General features: G+C 42.5%; 1 protein-coding gene across 1 annotated transcript in view; it reads left to right on the top strand.

Annotated features, from left to right (window-relative positions):
* The window catches only part of Pip4k2a (phosphatidylinositol-5-phosphate 4-kinase type 2 alpha), a 157,655-nt gene extending 135,462 nt beyond the window's left edge, over positions 1 to 22,193 (top strand). The window contains exons 7-10 of the mRNA XM_069990504.1: positions 6,746 to 6,859; positions 15,083 to 15,326; positions 17,377 to 17,480; positions 19,824 to 22,193. Of these exons, the coding sequence (XP_069846605.1) occupies positions 6,746 to 6,859; positions 15,083 to 15,326; positions 17,377 to 17,480; positions 19,824 to 19,904 (543 nt within the window). The 3' untranslated portion in view covers positions 19,905 to 22,193. The remainder of the gene's footprint in view (positions 1 to 6,745; positions 6,860 to 15,082; positions 15,327 to 17,376; positions 17,481 to 19,823) is intronic.
* The last annotated feature ends 445 nt before the right edge of the window (positions 22,194 to 22,638 follow it).

The following is a 22,638-nucleotide window of genomic DNA, read 5'->3' as shown; positions in this document are numbered from 1 at the left end:
CTTCTTTGTCAACTTTATCCACGTTCACTAATTTGCCTTTCCATGTATCGAATTTGTGGCTTAGCTGCTTTGGGAAAGCAGAACCGATTCTATTATAAATCCCTAGCGTCTCTTATTACACCCAAATTGATAACACACATATATAAGGATGACCTAAAATTCTCTCCCTCCCAGAAATACTTCTAACGTATATATTTCCAATTTTATCCACTATGACTTTTATGAAGTTCTTTTGGCAGGCATACTGAGAGGAATTTTATCCTGTCTCACCAAGTCCTTTTATTTAGGTGAACTTGGATTAACAAACAAAATGGGGACCCGGGTAGTCCCTGCCATAAGACAATAGTCTTTATTTTTCAAGTGTGTCAACTTGTTGTGTCACAGAAAGAGCCCATCAAAGGGATGCTGGACAGCAGTCTTTGACATCAAGGATTACAATTAGATTTATTAAAAAAAAAAAAGGGGGGGTTGCCAAATGAGCACATCGAAGAAAAATTCATTTAGTTCTGCCATGTAAGTCCTTTAATCACAGAGTGCTCTGATATGTATTATCCTTGGCATTGAAACCTTCTGGTGCCAAAATCCTGTTTGTATTAAACACTCAAGTGTGACCGGGTTCATTTCATCTTCCCAGTGAGGCTTCCTTGCAAAAACAGAAGTTGGCTCTGAATTCCACCCATGTGGGCTCTCCATGTGGAAAGAGAAGTTTTTTGTTTTGTTTTGTTTTTGTTTTTGTTTTGCTTTCCCAGAGTTAATGGTCATTTAGAAGAACACAGTTGTCCCTTTGGGTGTATAGAATGATAGTAAAATTCAGTGCCATTTTTGGTTTGAGTTCTGTGTATTTAAAGTAAAGGTTTCTGACTGTAGATACAGATTTAAGCTTTGTTAAATGATTTTTAATTTTTTTGTGGTCTAAAAGATAATTCAATTTTTAAATCTTGCCAGATATCTGTATGATTTCAGGTTTTATTACTAAAGTAGCCTTACACCCTAAATTTCATACAAATGATAGCTGTTTTTATAGCTAATCACAGAAATAAGCATATAATCACACTCCTATTTAAAAGAAATGCATTCAGACCATTTCACTAACCATATTTGTTTATTGTTTATTGGTAGAGATTGCAAAAAATGTATAGTAGCTAGAAAATTCTAAGTACAAAAGGGCAAAGCAATAACTATTTTAACATTTAAACAGAAATTGGTGAATTCTGGCTTTTTATCTTCTTTCCTTGCAGCTTTTCTGAGCAGCAAGCAGCCTCGTGTCTGCTTCCAGGCAATTCTGAAATTTCTCTCTGGTACATCACCATCCCATGGGTCTTTGTCTACTGAGCTGTCCATGGAGACCTGTGGTCACATCTAAAAATGAGAACACTAGCCTTTGTCACTGCTTTGAATATTTGTACATCTTAAACTGCTGACCAAATCTGTCCTTGGGGAACATGTATAACTTTTATTGATCCATGGGGAATTACCAGTAACTGCATAAGCAGGGGCTTTCATACAGTTAAAGGATTATCCATGTGCTGTTTCTTCAAGCTGTTTGTCTTTCAGACCTTTCTGACCAGGAATAATATTGTTATATATTGCATGTTTCTTGCACTGAAGAATATATACTTACTTAGAGACAGTTTGTAATTTTTTAAGGAATTTTGTCTTCTTTAACTGAAGCCAAAAACTTGTCAGAAATATTTACAACTAGGCACCAATGGCTCACACCTGTAAGCCTAACTATTCAGGAGGCTGAGACCTAGGACCACACAGTTCAAAGCTAGTCTAGGCAGGAAATGCTATTAAGACTCTTCTCTCCAATTAAGCACCCAAAATCTGAAAATAGAGCTGTGACTCAAGTGGTAGAACATCAGCTTTGAGCAAAACTAAGGGACAGTGCGTAGGTCCTGAATTTAAGCCCTAGTATCAGCATGCATACACACACACACACACACTCTCTCTCTCTCTCTCTCTCTCTCTCTCTCTCTCTCTCTCTCTCTCTCTCTCTCTCTCTCTCTCTCTCTCTCTCTCTCTCTCTCTCTCTCTCTCTCTCTCTCTTATAACAAAATTAGTTTTCCCTTACAGCTCATAGTAAGTTAAAAGTTAGGGAGTTTTCTGCTCACTGAGACTGAATTCATGACTCCTCCTATGTCTCAGTTATTTTTTCTAAGATTCCAGTTCACAGATTTTTGCTTTAGGTCAGCAAAATAACACTAAATTACCCACTACTATAATGTACTCACTGAGAAAAACTAAGAAAATTAAGATAAGACAAAAGTCAACAAATTTCTATTTCGGCCGTGTGTGTGTGTGTGTGTGTGTGTGTGTGTGTGTGTGTGTGTGTGTGTGTGTGTGTGTGTGTGTGTGTGTGTGTGTGTGTGTGTGTGTGTGTGTGTGTGATTAAATTTGATTCCATGTATTTAATAAATACCAAATTTTACATACTTTATTACTCCAAGAAGTTTACATGTCCTATTTTTATTATACAACCATATTTTCATCTTTTTTTTTTTTTTTTTTTTTTTTGTCGGTTGTGGGGCCTGAACTCTGAGCCTGGGTGCTGTCCCTCAGCTCTTCAGCTCAAGGCTAGCACTCTACCACTTGAGCCACAGTGCCACTTCTGGCTTTTACTGCTTATGTGGTACTGAGGAATCGAACCCAAGATCTCATGCATGCAACGCAAGCACTCTACCACTGAGCCACCTTCCCAGCCCCCATATTTTATTCTTAATAAGGGTGTTAACTTTTCTGTGAGCAAACAGTCCAGACTTTAAAAAAGAGTAAAAGCCATTGCTTCATTAAGGTGTCACTGCCCGCAGTTAGTTTTGTGTTACTCTCACCTTTGTGGGCTGATAATTCCTTTTTGGCAATACTAAAAATTGAACTCAGGCCTCCCACTTGCTAGACAGGCACTCTACCAATGAGCCATGCCGCAAACCTCTGTGCACTGGTTATTTTGAAGGTCGGGTCTTGCTTTCTACCCAGGCCAACCGTGAGCTGTGATCCTCCTACTTGTGTTTCCTTGCATCGCTGTGGGTGACAGGTGTGTGTCACCATACCCAGTCATTGAGTGAGATCGATTCCCTGGAACTTTTATGGCCAGCCTGGCCATAAATCTTCAATCTCAGTCCTGAGTCTCTGTCTCCCATGTAATTAGGATTACAGGCTTGAGCCACCATGCCTGGTCTTTGTGGGCAGTTTTACATTGACAGTTTAAAGCCATTAACTTAGAAGTAGTAAGGTTTTCCTGGGTATGAATCTGTGTCATGTAACTTAATCTTGATCATCTAGTTCTTGGGGGGTGAGGGGAATGAATAGTTTTTTTAAGAAAATATTTCGAATGCAGTCAAGTTTCTCAAGATGCCATACCAGTCTTGAATCCAATGGAATCCTTACATCAGCAATAATGCTGATCGAGCTTGTGGTATTTATTGATGGTGATGCTAGTGATAATGATGATGGTGGTAGTAACTAATGGTGACTGTGATTATTGTGGTGGTGTCCAGCTAATGGTGGTGGTGGTGGTGATAGTGGTGGTGATAATGGTGGTGGAAATGGTGGTAGTTATAGTGATGGTTGTATTTATAACTGTGAGGTGATGGTGATTGTGGTAGTGTTGAATGGAATGAATTAACGGTGGTGATGGTGGTAGTAGTGGTGGTTGAATTATCAGCATACATCTCCCTTTGACAGAAGGACTAAGAGTCTGGCTCCTCAGTTGTCAGTCTGTGGGGCTGTAGTTAGGCTGAATTATTTTCATTCCATGTGCTATGAGATGTGGGAAAGGGTGATGGTTAGCATTGTTTCGAAGAGTTAAGGGAATGATGGGTACAAATGACTCATGCGGTACTTAACATTATAAGTACTTGAACTACAGCCGCTACGGTGGTGGTGGGTATTTTCCCCAGTTCACTTAGGAGACATCCAAGAGAGATCTAGAACTGGTCCCAGGTCCCTGGCAAGTAAGAGGTAGATGTGGGGCTGGAACTGGAGATTCATGGCCCCCAGCTCTGAGGCTGTAAGCCCAGTCTTAGGGCAAACATGTGGGAGGTGGGTATCTGTCAGATTGCTCTCCCACAGCTGCCCTGGGAAGGACCTATCTTTGCCTCTTGAGCTTTTCAATAAGCCCTTAAGTCTTTTAACCAATCCGCTTTCCCTTTTCTGAACTTGATCCAATCTAAATACATCCCTAGTGCCTATGAAACTTGCAAGTAGGCTTACAACACAGTACGGGGTGTTCAGAGTTTTATGAGGCGGATTAGACTTTTCCTGTCATGTGAGATGATTCTGCTGGGGCGAACCTGAAATGATCTTCATCTTCATTAACGTGACCTTCATTGCAAACACTATTAATGTGTCTGTGGTCTGTCATCTCCGTCTTCATGTTTCTCAAATTCACCCAAAATAACAACAAAAAATTTCTCTCTCATCTTTTCTTCCATGTACAAAATGAATTTATATTTGTTGATTTGGTGGTGGTGGTGTTGAGGGTTAAACTCAGGGCCTTCTGTTTGCTACACAAGCACTCTACTCCTTGAGCCATACTCCCAGCCTTTTTTTTTTTTTTTACTTTGGTCGCACGTTTTTGCCTGGTGCTGACCTCAGATTGTGATTCTCTTAGTTATCCTTCACACGTAGCTTGGCCCATAGGCACGAACAACCATCCTGGCTTGTTGATTGAAATGGAGTGTCAGTAACCGGCTGGCTACAAACTTCAATCCTCCCAATCTCCTTCTGTCGAGTAGCTGAGATTACAAGGCTAGTACCTCCACACTCAGCCTGAGGCAACTCTTTAATCCTTACCCACCCAGTTCCAAAACAGTTATATAGAAATATCCAAAATGTCTGCCTGGACCATCTCAGTCTTATCTGTGGCTCCTTTGTTTTGGGGTGTAGGTCTGGCTACCACCCTTCACTTTCAGCTGCCCCTAATGTCATATTTGGGGTAATGCTCATCTTCTTAGTACCTTCAGAAAGTCCTACGTGCATGACACAACCATGAAACATGAACGGCTGCCTTCTGAAGAAAGACATTCTGGGTTTTTATGGTTTATATTTATTACATTATTTTTAAATTATTAATGACAGATTTAGACAGTCCACTCTCAATTTTTTTTAGGAAGAATGATACCGCATTTTTATTTCTTCATGACTATTACTCAAACATTTTTAAAAAGATCCATCTCCCCCTAGAGTCTTGATTTTATTGAAGTGAATTTCTAAGATTTACTACACCTCTTTTATAAGTATAATTGTTTTCATAGGAACTCTAAGTCAAAATTGCAAAACAGATAAAACTTTCGTTTCAAAGTCAAAGCAACCCAAAAGGACCAACTTAGAACTGCATAAGTATACACATCTGTATGTGTACATAAATCAATGACTATGTTTACCTATATGTGTATGCTTTATAAAAATGAGAGGGAGGAACATGTTTAGTTCAAGCATCTAAAAGATGGTTCAATAGATATATCCATGAGTTTACCTTAAGCAGGGAGCAATGTGGAGCCAGAAAGAATAGATTGTTTTCTTGGACCATTCTGGCTTCATTATCATATTACCCAAAGAAAGGCAGTATATTACATTGCATTCCTTTCAAGAGAACAAAATAAGTTAAGGTTGACTGGATGGAATTGAAGATGGAGGTTCGATTGTCATGTTTTGTTTTGTTTTTTGAGCTCTCCCAGAATGCAGGTTGTTCAAAGTAAAACTGAATAATAAACACTGATTTTTTTAATTTAATTTTTATTGTAGAGATGCTGTACAGAGGGGTTACAATTACATGAGTAAGGCAATGAGAACATTACTTGTTGATCATTGTTACCCCTTCCCTTGTTGTCCCACTACCCATTCCCTCCCCCACCTTCTACACTCCTCCCCACCCCACCCCATTCCACCCCACCCCCTCCCAAAGTTGTAAAGTTTGTTTCCAATATACTGTCCTATGGGGATCATTGTTGCAATGGGTCATCCTGTGTCCTTGTTTCAGCAAATAAACACTGTTGTAAAACCAGATGCCAATTTACTGCAGCACAAGGTGGTTGGGTCTTAATTTTGTATTTTTTCCATAATCTACATTTTAAGTTGCTCATTATCAGTTGGTAGGAGTGTGGTTCTCCTTGTTAGCTCAACTTCTTGTTTATTTACAAAGAGTAAAAGGAAACATGATTCCAATAGCACTGTGTTGAGAAGAAATGGGGGGGGGTTTGCCATTGTCCAGGCAAGAACAGAATTTCCCTGGTGGCGTGAAGAACAGAAGGGTTTAGAAGGGCAGATGGTTAGCCTCTGGCTGCAGTTCCCCCTGACTCAGAATGAAGATGTGATTATGCCATGAGAGCACATATTATTTGTAACCAGAGCCCAGCAAGGCCCACCCAGAAGTGGAGGGAATGGTAGAGTTTGGGTTGAACCAGTAAGAAAATTGAAGGTTCTCAATAAAGTACCAAGAATACAACTTCTGTACTTGGAGGGCTTCATGTAAGGATGAAATTGGGTTCCCTCGTGGGAAATACCTGAACTGTGTCACAGGGAGCCTTTTAATATGGAGCATGTTTAACCCCCATTCCCAGTGGGTATGCTTCCAGTGACTGTAGCTCACCGATGCCCCCTGGCGGTGTCTGGGCATCTCACACTTTATTGCCTTGGGTCAAACCTCTGGACAGGGCAAACCTCCATTTCCAGGGTTGGGTATGTACATGATTTTTAGATCTTATTCAAGTTTCTTTCTCAATCTTTTTTTTTTCATTTGCTTTAGGCCAAAGAACTGCCAACTTTAAAAGATAATGATTTCATTAACGAAGGCCAAAAGATTTACATTGATGACAGCAACAAAAAAGTGTTCCTGGAAAAACTGAAAAAGGATGTTGAGGTAAGAAAAATCAACAAGAAGGACAGCTCCATGGCATCAAGGTCACCTCTGTTCACTTTTAGGAGCTGTTTAATCCATCTATTTAAATCTGCCATCACAGCAAACCATACACACACACACACACACACACACACACACACACACACACACACACACACACACACACACACACACACATTCCAGCTCACATACAAACAGATAGACATTACCTTATATCGGTTTTAAAATGTAGTATACCAGAGTCCCGGATGATAAGGATCAGAAACACCAGTTGTCATCTGCTGGGTGGGGACATCCTTGGGGTCCCCTGCCTGCACACAGCATCTATGCAGAGTGTGAGAGGACCAGCATACCACTCAGGGATAATAAGCTAATAAGCTCATGTTTTAATATTCCTACCAGTCATCATAAACAGGGTCCTGGGGTCAGAGAGCCAGGCTTGCTCCACCACAGGACTTAGCATGGAGCACTGTGGCACAGAGTTATGGAGAGGTTAATTTGAAATAAGACCCAGTGTTCTAAAGGGCTTAGTGTATCATGAACGAGATTCCTCTTTAAGTACTGTTTTGTTTTAGGAATTGTTTTTAATCCTCCTCTTCCTGTCATTTTGCTTAGTGTAAAGGCACTGCAGCTCTCCTATTGGGCTTCCTTATTTAATTCTTTGAGAACTAAACTCAGATATGGATGTTATAGAGTTAAAATGCAAAAAGAATTCTAATTCAGGCAATCACTGAACTAGGGTTCTCTTGCCCGCAACTTTTGTTTATAGGTATGTGCTTTTTCTTTTTTTACTTTGAAATCCTGTTCCCACACAGTTAGGTCTGCCCCTTAGAGGGAACTTTGTGGAAAGATTTTCTTGTCCATGTCATTAAACAAAATCAATTAAAATGACTAGAGCCAAGGAATGAATGCCATGCATTTGATTCTTCACCAAGGGACAAGTAGTGTTTTAATTTACTTTTTAATCATCTACCAGCTCTTTTCATTGCAAAACACTAGAGCTTACCGAGTTCATTCCTTTTTTTTTTTTTTTTTTTCTTTTTGGTGCCTATCCTGGGGCTTGAACTCAGGGTCTGGGTGCAATCTCTGAGTTGTTGTTTTTTTTTTTTTTCCCTCAAGGTTTGTACTCTATAACTTGAGCTACAGCTCCACTTCCAGCTTTTTGGTGTTTGATTGAAGATTAAGAGTCTCAAAGTCTTTCCTATCCAGGCTGGCTTTGAATTAGGATCCTCAGATCTCAGCTCATTGAGTAGCTGTGATTACAGGCATAAGCTACCAGCACCCTGATTATTCCTAGTTATTGTTCAATTATTTAATAAACTTTTCTACATCATTTTAATTGCCATGATGTATATGCTTGGATTTAAACATTAGTATTGTATTTGGGGGGAGGGAATACAAATTTCTAGTTTTAAAACAAAACTAAATACAAGTATTTCTTTTTACCATGTAACATCTACTCTTCGGTCTCTTATTAATAAGCATTTTTTCTCAGTTGTCAGGGTGATTATTTAAATGTATATTAGTTAAGTATTTCCTATTTACATTGGGGTCAAATTTGATCCCAATTGATAATTAAGCACTGTGCCAGAAGAAAAATATTCTCCTTTGAGTTTTTGCTGATTAATCAACAAATCTTTGGTCTTGAGAAGTAATATTGGTTTAGCAATTATAGTAAATAACCCTTCCAGTTATCTATGACTTGCCCCTGCCCCAAAAAAAAAAATCTTTTTTCGCTTTTCTTCTTTTTGACTTTGTATCACAAATTACATGTAGCCTCCAGAAAGAATGTAATTCAAGCAGTTCAAACTTAAGCCTTTTGTTGTCTCTAATAATGTTGTTGATTAAAGGATTGGATAGTTTAATCCCCGTACATGGCTCTCACACTCGGCTGTTTTGTTGAGAGGCAGGCCGGGCATAAAGTGTTCTTTCATTAAAAATTTTTCTCAATGGCTGATAACAGTGTCTTTAGTTTCAAAATTCATGCAGGAGAGGAGCATCATTAAATTTTTAAGCAGGTAATTGTGGTGAAATAGCTTGACATCTGATCCTGACAGTGAGACTAGAATTTAATCGAGTTTTATTTTTCCATGAGCTCCAGGCTTTCTAATTTAGCTGACTGGTCTAACGGTTAAAGTTGCACTATGTTGGTTTTTTTTTCAGTTTTGGTTTTGTTGTTGTTGTTCGCGGTGGCTTTGGGGGGGTAGTTATTTTCATAAGGCTTAATAGAGTATTTGAGTTTATTATGGCTCAATAAATGATTTTTTTTCTCAAGAAAAGAATTGTCCAGAGAGCTTTGCACAAAATAAACATATAAACCCTTTCTGAGAGAGGAGAAGAAGAAGAGGAGGAAAAGGAGGAGAAGGAGGAAGAAGAAGAGAATACTATATTCAGACCAGGACTTGAGGACATACTCCTAACTACACTGACATAAAACATAACATTGGCATAAAATTATACAAGTTAAAGATGTTAATGATAACGCAGTAGCTACTTTGCTCTCTGAAAGCAAGCTCCAAAGGAGGAAGGCAGTAAGTTTAAACAAGTGGTCAAACACTACACAGGGCTGATGGGAATTCTGGTTTAACAACCAGATGTGTTGGGGGTAGCAGTTCTAGTAGAACAAGTGTGTTAAGAAAGTTAACAAGTTGACATCATTGAAATCTGTTGTGAAAATAGTTGATTCACTGCATCTTGGCCACACCATTTGGTAGAGGAGGTGGTGACAGGGTTCATAAAGATAGTGAGGAAGACACTGGCTCAGAGATTTGGCACAGGCTGGGTGTATAGCTCAATGGTAGAAAGTACATTTAATCCACTTGACGCTCTGGCACCAAAAAGAACAAAAGGGGGAAACAAAACATAATTGGCCTAATGATGAATTAATTATTGATGGATCCAATTAGATGAGATACTGTAAGTATAAAAGAGATAGATCCTCAGCCTGGCACAGACAATTATGAAGACCTTAAAAACAAAGAAAACCAGGGGAGGCTGGGAAGGTGGCTCAGTGGTAGAGCGCTTGCCTTGCATGCATGAGGCCCTGGGTTCGATTCCCCAGCACCACATAAGCAAAAAGAAAAAAAAAACGGAAGTGGCGTTGTGGCTCAAGTGGTAGAGCTCTAGCCTTGAGCTGAAGAGCTGAAAGACAGCACCCAGGCCCAGAGTTCAGGCCCACGACCGGACCCAAAAAAAAAAAAAAAAAAAAAAAGAAAACCAGGGGAGCCTAAAATTTAAGTCTTCATACTTTGAATTCTTCTGTACTTAAAAAATAAATAATGGATGAGCAATAAAACATAAAGGTGGTTATATCTCGAGTTGCCAATATTCACCAGAAACTGACCCCACATCTGAGTTATAGGCCCCATGCTAGGTTTTCTTCTATTTCTGCCCAGTCCTGTAGACTTGAAAACATAAGACTCGGTGAGATGGCACGCGTTTCCCTGAAGCAATGTGTTTAATTCACCCAGGGCTTCAGGGACATCATATAGGAACTCATTTCCCTTTATTTCTTCCTTACTGGAAGAGAAGCCAAATCAGGGTCTGACCACAGGTTGGAGACTAGGGGAGGCTGCTCAGGGCATCCTGACATAGGAGACCACCCTCAGGAAGGACAACTCTGCCCAGACACACATGGCTTAATGAGTCCAGCCAGCCCTGTCACCATCCTTGCTTGTCCTGTCAGGTTAGTCACAGGCAAGCCCCTGACTCTTATACCAAAGGCACACTCAAAGTGTATTTGGAGGTCAGCCATGTGAAGGTGAAACATGTTTTTGAAGGTCAGCCCTGTGCAGCTTAACGGTGTTATTTAAAAGCCAGCCATGGGAAAGTTGAAAATGTATTTGGTAAGCCATGTGAAGGTCAAAGTATATTTGGAGGTTAGCCATGTGAAGGTCAGAATTTTACTTGGAGGTCAACCACGTGAAGGTCTAAGTAGAAAGTGCACTGCAGACAAGCCAGCTGTGCTGTGATCAATCTCATTGTACTTCACGACGCTGTTGCCACTTGCTGCTGCAAAGGGATTTTGTTACTGCTTTGCTGTTTGTTTTTGTTTGATGTTGGTAGTGTAGTGGGGGAAGTGGATGGATAGAAAAGAAGCAGAAATTACATTCACTCATTTATTGGCTTGTGGGGAGCCCAGCACCTGCCAGGGGTCAGAAATACAAGGGAGAAAGAACAGCCAGAGCTCTTGGTTGACGAGAGGACTAACTCAGATACCCCTACAAAATGAGCTGAGCCCCAGGTATGGAGGGGAAGGATACCCCAAAGGAAGGTCCCGACGGAAGCACCTGTGTTCAGATGAGATCAGAGAGGATAGGAGAGGGGACAGTAGAGCCAAGGTCCCCGTGGGGGAGTATTGTTTCTACTCTGGTAAATGGGGCTAAACCAGATTTGCATCTTGAACACACCTTCCCTTTCCAGGAGGCTAGAAGGGGAAGTTCAGGGTGCCCCTAGTTCTTTTCCATCTCTCAGGGACCTCGCAAGTGTCCAGAGAGAGCAGGGATGAGGAGAAGGGGACTTTTCCCTGCCACACAGCAAAGCTGAGGCAGCGAGGTGAAGTCTCCATCCTCCCTTTCTGTCCCCTAGCCCAGCACTCTGAGGCATACATTTGTCATCTGGTCACCCAGCACTGCCTCAGCCCCTGGAGAGGCCTTCAGGATGAAGGTGGTCAGAGGCCCTAAGTGCAGGGCTCAAAGCCAGGTACATACTAGGTGGAGCAGGGGCAGTGAACGAGACAAAAAAGACCCTGACTGACCTGCCTCTCCAGGAGCCCAGAGGCTGAGTTCAGTCTCTCCGGAGCCTTGGACCCACAAATAGGGCAGAAATGGCTCACAGTGTGCACTTTGCCAGTCACACTTCCTGAGGGCCAGCGAATATAACTAGATGCTCTTGGTTATGATTTCCAAATATGCTTCCAAGATAGGAGGCCCCGGGTATTCTGAGGGGGAGCAGCATCCCTTATCGACATGGACAGGTTTCAGGAACCGTGGACTTTAACTCTTTCTCTTCCAGCATGAGCTTTGGAGAAAGCTGCTTTAACAAAACCTCCAGCAGTAGCGTGACTCCTGAACCCACTCCCTCACTTGGAGTCTGTGGACTTGTCCCCACCTTCCCAAGCCTGTCTACCATCTCAGTGAGTGCCCAGAGCCTGGCCTTGAGACTGGTCAGCTGTCCCCAGAGTCCATAGCATTCAGTTCTTATCCATATCCTGGGCCCCAGGGAAAGCAGAGCAGGTCACTGACCATGGTTACAGACAGGTCCTGTGTTGGTAAAAGATTCAAGCACTTTATACATTGCTCACCCAATCAGCCATGGTGTGGGGATTCGTGAGGATGGCTGTCCACACATATTCCTAGCCAGATGTCCCTGAAACCTAATGCTGTCAGGACACCCCGGAAGGATGGCAGTCTGGCACTAAGAAGGGAGCCTGGGGACGGTAGAGACAGTAGAAAGTCCATTCTTGCCATCACTAGAAGAAGGAAGGGACAGGGAAGAGCAGCTGCTTCTTCAACCACATGGATTAAACATGAATCCAGCACTGGTATTGCCTCTGCTTTTAAATAAGCCCATTTTTCCTACCTTACTACAGTATCTGAATATCAAACTTGTGTAAGGTTTCTCTGTTCTGCCCCTTTCAAAGCCTAAAAATTGGGCTTTCACACAGCTATTCAGAAACACAGATTAGGAGGATGGATCAAGGTAAAAAAAAAAAAAAAGAAAAAAGAAAAAAAGAAACTCTAGTGTGATTCCCATCTCAATGAAGAAGCCAGATATGAGAGTTCACATTATAATCTCACCTACATAGGAAGTGTGAGTAAGAATATCAAGGTCTAGGGGCTGGGAAGGTGGCTCAGTGGTAGAGCGCATGTCTTGCATGCTCGAGGCCCTGGGTTCTATTCCTCAGCACCACATAAGCAAAAAGAAAAAAGCCAGAAGTGACGCTGTGGCTCAAGTGGTAGAGTGCTAGCCTTGAGCTGAAGAGCTGAGGGACAGCGCCCAGGCCCAGAGTTCAGGCCCCATGACCGGACCCCCCCCCAAAAAAAAATCAAGGTCTAAAGCCAGACCCTATCTGAAGCCTAACCTAAAGCAAAGAGCTGGTGACTCATGCCTGTGATCCTAGCTGCTCAGGAAGCTGAGATTTGAAGGTTACAGTTCAAAGCCAGGCCAGGCAGGAAATTTTGAAACTTTTCTTTTTTTTTTTTTTTTTGGTTGGTCGTTGAGCTTGAACTCTGGGCCTGAATGCTGTCCCTCAGCTCTTCAGCTCAAGGCTAGAGCTCTACCACTTGAGCCACACAGCACCACTTCTAGATTTCTGAGTGGTTTCTTGGAGATAAGAGTCTCACGGACTTTCCTGCTTGGGCTGGCTTTGAACCATGATCCTCAGATCTCAGCCTCCTGAGTAGCTAGGATTGCAGGCATGAGCCACCAGCACTCAGCTTCTGTGAAATTTTATCTCCAGTTAACCACCAAAAAGCTGCAACTGGAGTTGTGGCTCACTTGACAGAGTGCTTGAGCATAAAAGCTGAGGGATAACATCCAGACCCTGAGTTCAAGCCCAGTACTGGCACCAAAATTGAGAGAGGGAGGGGGGAAGAGAGAGAAAGAAAAGAAGAAGAAAGAAAGAAAGAAAGAAAGAAAGGAAGGAAGGAAGGAAGGAAGGAAGGAAGGAAGGAAGGAAGGAAGGAAAGAAGGAAGGAAGGAAGACAGGCAGGCAGGCCATTGGGTCAGGGGATGGTCAATAGGAAGAGGTTGGTGCTGGCAAGCAGGCCTTTTGCTTTCCTATAAGGAATCTTGGCTCTTCACTCAACTCACAGAGACAGAGCTGCTTCCCACAGGGCTCAGAACAAAGACAAAATGGCCCTGCAGGTCTTTGCAAACTGATTTCAGTTCATTTTCCACCAGAACATCAAGACCCATAATTTTCTATATTTACTCTTTGTGTTTGGAGGCTAGTTCAGAGGCCTCATCTACTGCTCTGCGCCAACGAACCAAGGACAGTGCAGCCACATGCTGTGAGAGGCAGGGCAGGGCACCCTTTCCAACCCCAAACCCTAGTTGGGTACAGGATGGTGCCATGGGAGGAGCCAGCTGTAGCCAGCAGGTGCGCGGTGTGAACTCTTTACACTCTACACTTCAGGAGTCAGAACATCACATTAAAATTTAAAAGAAAGAAAGGAAAGGAAAGGAGAAGGGGGAGGGAGGAAAGAAGGAAGGAAGAAAACAAGGAAAGAAGGAAAGAAGGAAACCAAGAACTTGGCAGGCCTAGGTAGCCAGACTCACAGGGCTTTACATTCCAGCTGTGGCTGGACCGGCACAGAACGAGAGGAACTTTGGTGTGTGGCTCTTCGAAGGTAGCAAAGTACCTTCATCTTCTGTCCTCTCCTCCCTTCCCTCAGAGGGAAGGGAGCTAAGGACAGAGGGGCTTCATTGCCCACTGAAGCAAATGGCTGAAACATTTGGGCTTTTACTTATTTGTGATGGAGCACAAGAACCCTTCCTGGCCAGTGTACAGAATTTCAAAGTGCTTTCCAAACTACTCTGGGGCTCTGCCGGAGCTACTTGGGAGGCCCCTGCTATTTCCCAATCGCTGGCTTCATTGTTGGGAGAAACTTGCCCTTCCCTCCCTCCTGGGCTTGTTCATGCTGGGCATGCTCTCTGCTCTCCAGTGTAACCCAGCCTCAGTGATTAGTGCAAGCCTCCACCTCCAGCTTTGCATTTCAGGGCAAATAATCTGAGCTCAGAACCAGCTGGAAGTGTGAGGCTGGGTTTTAGTGGAAGAAGTAACTGCCTGGGATTTTGGGAGCATCATGGAAGAGGATCTTAATGGGGACCTCCATGACACCCTTGTACCTCCCCCTCCACGGTTGTCTCCCATGCATGTTAACTAAGTTTATAGTCTTTTGTGTGTGTGTGTGCCAGGCCTGGGGCTTGAACTTAATGCCTGGGTGCTGTCCCTGGCTGTTTTGCTCAAGGCTAGCCCTCAACCCCTTGAGCCACAGCTCCACATCCAGATTTTTGGTGTGTTAGTGGAGTAAGAGTCTCCCAGGCTTTTCTGTCCCAACTGGTTTTGAACACAATCCGTAGATCTCAGGCTCTGGACCAGCTAGGATTACAGGTGTGAGCCACTGGCATTGGGCTTTGAGTTCATGTTCTTTAAATCTGGATGGTAACAAAGGTACAAATGACTGACTTGATGCCTCTCCCCCACCTCTAAACCCCCAGTTTCTTGCCCAGTTAAAGCTCATGGATTACAGTCTTCTGGTGGGAATTCATGATGTGGAAAGAGCGGAGCAAGAAGAGGTGGAGTGTGAGGACAACGAAGGCGAGGAGGAGGGGGAAAGCGATGGCACACACCCCATCGGGACCCCACCAGACAGTCCTGGAAACACTCTCAACAGCTCACCACCCTTGGCTCCCGGCGAGTTCGATCCAAGTATTGATGTCTATGGAATTAAATGCCATGAGAGTAAGCTTCGTGACTAGCAATTCTTTTGCATATGTGTGAGTGGTTTGATCTTTGCAGTGTGATCTCTCGGTCATTACAACCCCAATTACAAGAATGCTTCTCTGCGGGACCAGTCCTGCAGTGTACAGGTGCATTGATTTGGGGACTGGAGTGTGAAGAAGGAATGGAAATCTCTGCTATTGAATTCTGTGATGTTAAGTGATGAAATGAAACTGTCACACAGTCTTCTACTACCTATCTACCTATGTTTGTATGTGTTTGTATGTGTGTATGTATGCATATAATCACTTACCTATGTTTATAGATAACATATAAAAGAAATGATGGGCTGGGAAGGTGGCTGAGTGGTAGAGTGCTTGCCTAGCATGCATGAAGCCCTGGGTTCGATTCCTTAGTAACTCATAAACAGAAGAGGCTAGAAATGGCACTGTGGCTCAAGTGGTAGAGTGCTAGCCTTGAGCAAAAGAAGCTCAGGGACAGTGCCCAGGCCCTGAGTTCAAGCCCCAGAACTGGCAAAAAAAAGAAAACAAAACAAAACAAAATAATACTTTAAGTCTTATTTTAAACTATTTTCTTTCTCTCTTTTTTTTCTTTTCTTTTTTTTTTTTTTCTTGCTAGCTGGTACTGGGGCTTGAACTCAGGGCCTGGGCACTGTCCCTTAGCTTTTTCACTCAAGACTGGCAATGTACTACTTGAACTACACCTGAGTTTTTGTGATTGGAGATGAGAGTCTCACAGACTTTTCTGTACAGACTGGATTCACACCATGATCCTCAGATTTCAGCCTCCAGAATAACTAGGCTTCTAGGAGTAAGCCACTGGCACTCAGCCTTTATCTGTTTTCTAAGTCAGTAGTATCACAAATCATTTCTGCATTATGCACTGTGACCCTCAGGGGGCTGTCCAGTGGAGCAGCCATACCGTGGCCAACAGCCACACTTGCATGTGAGTGAGAATCTGATCTGCCCCCATCTGTCCTCTACAATCCTCCCCTGGAAAGAGGTCTATGACCCTCTTTTCTAGAGTAGGACCCAGCATAATCTTGGAAGTCTAAGTGATTGGGCATCTAAAGAAATATTACTTCTATCTTAGCTATGTATCCATGAAGGAAAAAAAAATAGTGGTATAATAAAAATAGCCTCTTGTTTTCTAAAAAAAAAAAAACATGTGGTTCATTAATTTTTTTTAATCTCCAATGACACACCAACCAAGTGGGCCTGAGTTGAGTTTTGCTCTCTTTTACTCACCAACATTGCTTTTTGCAACTTAGAAAATTAGATATCATGGGATATCCATTTCTTACCATCCATAATTGAAAAACAGTTTTGAGAATATGTAGAAAGTAGGTAATGAAGATGACAAAAGCCTTTATGTAGTTCTAATTTCATATGCAATGAGACAACAGAGCTGTGAAGTGTGCATCTTATGGTAGGAAAGGATCAATAGCATAATGGTTGTGCTGGCTTTATAAAGCATTTTTATTTTTATAAAGCCCATTTTTTTTGTATACACCAGAAAGCTGTCATTAAAGAGTTGGCAAACAGAAACATTTGTTCCTACCTGGTATTGGTAGTTCATGCCTGTAATCCTAGCTTCTCAGGAAGCTGAGTGAGGATCTAGGTTTAAAACCAGCCTGAGCAGACAACTCAGAAACACTGTTCATCTCCAATGAACCAGCAGAAAGCCAGAAGTGGAGAGTTGCCTTGAGTGGCAGAGTAGCAGCCTTGAGTCAAAAAGTCAAGCAACTGTATGAGGTCCTGAGTTCAAGCCCCAGGACCAACCCCCCAATATAAAACACTTGTTCTCATTTGGACCTTCGCTGACAATCGCCTACACTGTTAGGATGTTCCTTTGGTTGGTTGGTTGGTTTTAACTTTTTAAACTGATGAGCACTGGGTACAAGGAGCCAAGCAGGCTGGGCAGGAGTTGAGCTTCTTTTTGAGCTCTCTCACTCCTGACGCGGCTGACTCTCCTTCACCCGAACCTCAGTCCTCACTCCCTGGGTACCTCATGCTTTTCCGAAAGTGATTGTGCTCTCTTCGCTTTACAGACTCACCCAGGAAAGAGGTGTATTTCATGGCCATTATTGATATTCTTACTCATTATGATGCAAAAAAGAAAGCTGCCCATGCTGCAAAAACTGTTAAACATGGCGTGAGTATAGCTCTCTATTATGCTCCTTTCTGCCAAGCTATTCTGAGTCCTCCCATAATGCTTTTTTTTTTTTTTCTGCAGAGGTTAGGGGCTTCTCAGCCAATCCCCTGTCCCCACTCTTACCCCCTCTCCTGGACCCGGGTGTGAATCACCTAGACTGGGATTTCCACACAGGGATATTAATAGCCACCTGCATTCTAGAATATTCTATAGATTCCTCTGTTGAGAAACACAGATTGAAGTGCTGGAGACAATTTGGTGCTGCAAGGTTTCACACTGAAGGAGCATTCTCAGAATTCTGTTCTGTTCTGTTCTAGTCCATTCTCACATGCAGAATTCTGCTTTTCTCATAGTGAGTGGGGTTTTTCCTAATAGAGAAATCCTTTGTTTATAATAAGATCAGCGTTTCATGATATTAGTTCCTTATTTCTGTGGTGCTTGTTCAGAATCACTATTCTAGGCATATTAACTTCCTTCATCCCCATGACAAGCCAGAGTAAAACACTAGTGTGCCCCCTTTTGTCAACTGGAGAAACTGAGGAAGACAGCCTCAATCAGGAGTGACTTGCCAAAGTCCATTACTAGGCAGTGATAGAAATGGGGTTCCAGCCTGGGCCAGCACTGTGCTCAGGTCTGGGTCCTTGACTAGAATCCCCACCTGTCTGGCTGAACTTCATATATGGTGGTGTGTCTATTTTATGCATGTATTGTAGGAACCCATCTGACCTTCTGGGTCCTAAAGAGTACAGATCAGTCAGGCTGTTTGTTCACACAGGCCTGGGAGGTGTCTCCCGTTGTCTCATGGAGTCAGTTCAGACGTGCCAGAATCAGCACGCAACTAAAGGCTGTCATCCCAGAACTGGAAGTAGCTTAAAACCAAATTCCATTTGCCAAAGAAATATTTCAATCCCATCCTCAACAATGGTCCTGCCATAACGGAACCCAAACCAAAGCCTCCCCCGTCCCAAGCCCAGAGAGCACAGGGAGAGAGGTGGACAGTGCTCCCTCCCGTCCGAGCCTTCTGAGTAGCTCTTGAGTCTCAGTCTAGTTCAGAAGCTGAGGGAGGGGCTCCAGAGGTGCCTCTGGCCATTCTCTGATGCACAGCTCTGGCTGAAAACACACATACACTGCAAAGCCAAAACTGGACAGAACCTGCACTTTCTCTCTGTATACCTAAATGAAACACCAAATAAGCGGTCCTGACGCCTTGTCTGTTGGAGCCAGCCACTGGGTAGATGTTTTATAAGTGTTCCATAGTATGCATCTTATGAAATCGAAGTACACTGTGGCCCCATCAGTCCTCTTAGTTACCAATTTACTTCTATCACTTACTTACCTACTACATGGCCTAAAATCATGGGCAGTTTACAAAACCCAGATGTTACTTTTAGCAGAGAAGTATTGAACTGGCCTACTACTGTTGACAGCCATGTTCTGTTTTCAAGACTTGCCTCTTCAGTGAAAACCCAAACAGTCCAGGCCAGGAAGTTACAAGTTTGCCCATGAACTTGACTGTCTAAAAATAGTCCTGGTGATTTAGTTGACCTCTGCTCCTGCCCTTTGCAGGCAGCTCAGGAAACTGGCCAGGCTCTGCCTTGTGTGTGTTGGCCAGTGCTGGGTATCTAACAATAGAAGATCTCTCACTGGACTTCTGCCAAGGGCCCAGCTTCCTTGTCTGAGCAGGTCTTGCAGGAGATGCAGCCAGGAACATAGATTTCACTGGCTATAAGGTCAGGGCAAACCTGGGCAGATCCCAGGATCCCAGGATCACTTCTGCCGTCCTGGTTTGGAGGATTGAACGTTTCCCTCTGTCTTAAATAAGACAGTCTTGAAACACAAGGCAATGTTTGTGTCATAAAGGCTCCCCTTTTCTCCAGATGCTTATATTTTTCTCATGTTCAAAGCCTGCCTTCTTGACTTGTGCACCTCTGGATATAAACCACACAGATGCCACTGTGTGTTGGGAATGTCCTAAGTGATTTGTTGGGTTTTGTTTTTGTTTTTGTTTTTTAAGATGCGACTGCCCTAGATAAGTGATGGGAATTTATTGTGCTGTGGCCAGTCTTGGCCTGATGTTCAGACATAGATTCATAAGAACTTTGATGTATTTTGAGAGCAGAGGCTGCATAGGAGTGAATATTAATTACTAGCTTCCTAGCTAGGGTATGGCTCAGTGGTAGATGACTTGCCTAGCATGCTCAAGGCCCTGGGTTCTGTCCCCACCACTTAAAGAAAGAAAGAAAAAAAGGAAATCTTTATTTTTTACTACAATTGATACTAAGTAGTAATTTTGGGAAAACCATTAATATTATATCAGCATTCCTTTCCTTTGACATTGCCCAGGCTGGTGCAGAGATCTCTACCGTGAACCCAGAGCAGTATTCAAAGCGCTTTTTGGACTTTATTGGCCACATCTTGACGTAACCTCCTGCGCAGCCTTGGACGGATATGAGCATGGGAAGGACCGGTTTTGGTGTAGGACAAAAGAAAACCAAACTCAATGAAGCACTCATCTTGCAGGAAGCAGACCTCCTCTGTTTACATCTTCAGGCTAAGATGACCGATTTGGGGGGCTACTCGCTTTAACAGCTACCTGATATTCCCCAGCCTCATTCTAGCTACTTCCACTCTGTGTGGGCGCGCGTGTGCATACACGCACATGCTCTTGTGCACATTTTTTAAATAATTAATCAAAACCAATCGGCTTGAATCAGAATGTTACAAGAAAAACCCTCCGATTCCAGCTGTGGGTAGGTGGGTGGGTGGATGGATGGATGGATGGATGAATGGATGGATGGATGGACACAATGGGGGGAGGGGAAGGGAAATGCACATCAGAGCACCTGTTGGCATCATGCAATAAACTGTGGATCAGTTTATCTTTGAATTGAAAGATGGGAGACAGTATTCATAATAATAATGATGAGGATAATGATGAGGATAATAATGATGCTGATTAAAACGAAAACAAAAGCAAACACTTTAATGCAAAGGTAATACTTCTACAAAACATGCATACACTCTCTCTCTCTCTCTCTCTCTCTCTCTCTCTCTTTTTCTCTCTCTCTCTCCTTAATAATTGCCACCAGAGCCCCCATCCCTGGGTGGAAGAATGCTGGCTGGCATCTTCATGGCCATGGGTTCTGTCCCTGGAGTGTTGGGACCCCCAGTACCCCCAGAACAACCACCCTCTTTTCCACCACAGGACTCTGTCCACATTTCCACCTCTATAAAGATGTCTAGGAAAACTGCTTGCTTTTCTTTCTTGCCTGGAGACTCTTCATTGTTACACCAGTATGTTGTAGGTATTCATGCTACAAAATAAAAACAAAGCTTACCTGGAAGGTGCATAGTTTGGGGCAATAGTAGCTACATCTCCCTGTAGGAAGATGAACAGAATTAATATTCAATTTCTCCTGTCACTGAATGCAAATCTGAGTTGCAAAAGGTTTCTGTTTGGCCATTGTTTAAAGGATGGTATTTTGTTACCAATTATGATCTCTTTAACTGAAACCCTCAGTTTAACTGTTTACATTATTAGGAAAACAGGGATATTTTTGAATCTAAAAATTTAATAAACAGCATGTGATTTTTGAAGTTTACATGTAAAGACATTTTACAGTGCTGGTGAAAATGATTGTCACATTTACAGATGTGTCCTTCAGTAATGTTTCATGAGTGAATGTTTTGTTCAAAGTACATGGTAGATGGTCTTAGAATGAAAGAAAGAAAGAAAGAAAGAAAGAAAGAAAGAAAGAAAGAAAGAAAGAAAGAAAGAAAGAAAGAAAGAAAGAAAGAAAGAGAAAGGATTCTTCCATTCTTTCAAATGAACATTTATCAACCTCATTTTTTAAACAAATTTAACCCAACTCTGGTTTTGTAAATTCATTGCCCTAAACTGTGCTGATTGTGTTTAATCAAGTTAAACATTGCCCACATTGATCATGTATCTGCCAACTTTCCTTCATTTTTCTAGAAGGCATCAAGTTATAAGGTTATTAGACTTGCTTAGAGTAGGTACTCAACTTACACGCTGTGTTAAAGCTGTGCCTTTAAAACTCCTTGTTTAAAATGTAAGAAGATTTTTGTAGGCAATTCCAAAAACACGGGGAAAAATAATTCACTCTGTAATAATGACTTAAAACTCAACGAGTCTTCCTGTAGGCTGCCTTTTCCAGTCATCTTTACTTCTGGGTTCTGCAAGTTTCATTGTACCCAGCATATGCAGGCAGCCTTTGAAGCCAGCAGTAATGCCATGCAACCATTCTCTACTGACTGGGAATTCATTCTCCCAGGAAGATAACTCCCCTGTAACATAGTCATACCCCTCTGTATTTTATGTATTTTAAGTTCATCAGTGCTATGATTTGATCACCATCCCTACCAATAGTTAATTCTGGCCTACATCTGTTTTGTTGTTCTGAAGTTCTGCTGTGGTTCTTTTGACCCAAGACATACAAATGTGAAGCCCTGAATTAAAGATAAGGTACATATACCAAAATGGAGTAACTTGTTTCCTTTGTGGCCAATCTGTGTTTGCTTTTAGAATTTGACAAAATGCATTATTTTTGTCTGTAACCATCTCTGTTGTTCATTTCGGGTGAGAAGCTGTTTGGACAGGATAAGGAAGTTTGTCTTGTATCTCCTAGTGCTAACAATACACTCCAGCCATGAGCCAGGCTTTACAAAATAAAGCACTTTGAGGACTCTCAAGACCGATCTTTGCTCCTCTGTCTCCATTGCATCTCTTTCTGCTACAGACAAAATGTCACTACCATTGAGAGTATCTTTAGCCAGTCCATAAAAAGGGGGAAAAAAGTCACATGGCCTCTTTTCAGTTTCTACAGCCTTGTCCTCTCTCTACAAACTATCAAAATCACTGAGACTTCTATGCCACAGTGGGTTCAGTGAAAGATGGACAGATAGCAAGGAAGAAAAATCATGTAGTGATCAACCTTAGTTCAGTGCCAGGGTCCCAGTGATAAAGAAAGGATTGCTTGAAGGCATTTACCATCACAGGTACTCAGGGAGCAAACAGTTCTGCTGTTTGTTGAAAATGTATTCTTTTTTTTTTTTTTGGTAAATCATGGGGCCTGAACTCAGAGTCTGGGCACTGTCCTTGAGCTTTTCTGTTCAAGGCTAGCATTCTATTACTTTG

This window comes from Dipodomys merriami, unplaced genomic scaffold (genome assembly GCF_024711535.1).
Source record: "Dipodomys merriami isolate MVZ:Mamm:240054 unplaced genomic scaffold, mDipMer1.0.p SCAF_4, whole genome shotgun sequence".
In the NCBI taxonomy this organism is placed as follows: Eukaryota; Metazoa; Chordata; class Mammalia; order Rodentia; family Heteromyidae; genus Dipodomys; species Dipodomys merriami.
Note: the sequence above shows the minus strand (reverse complement) of the source record. Positions and strands in the feature narration are given on the sequence as shown.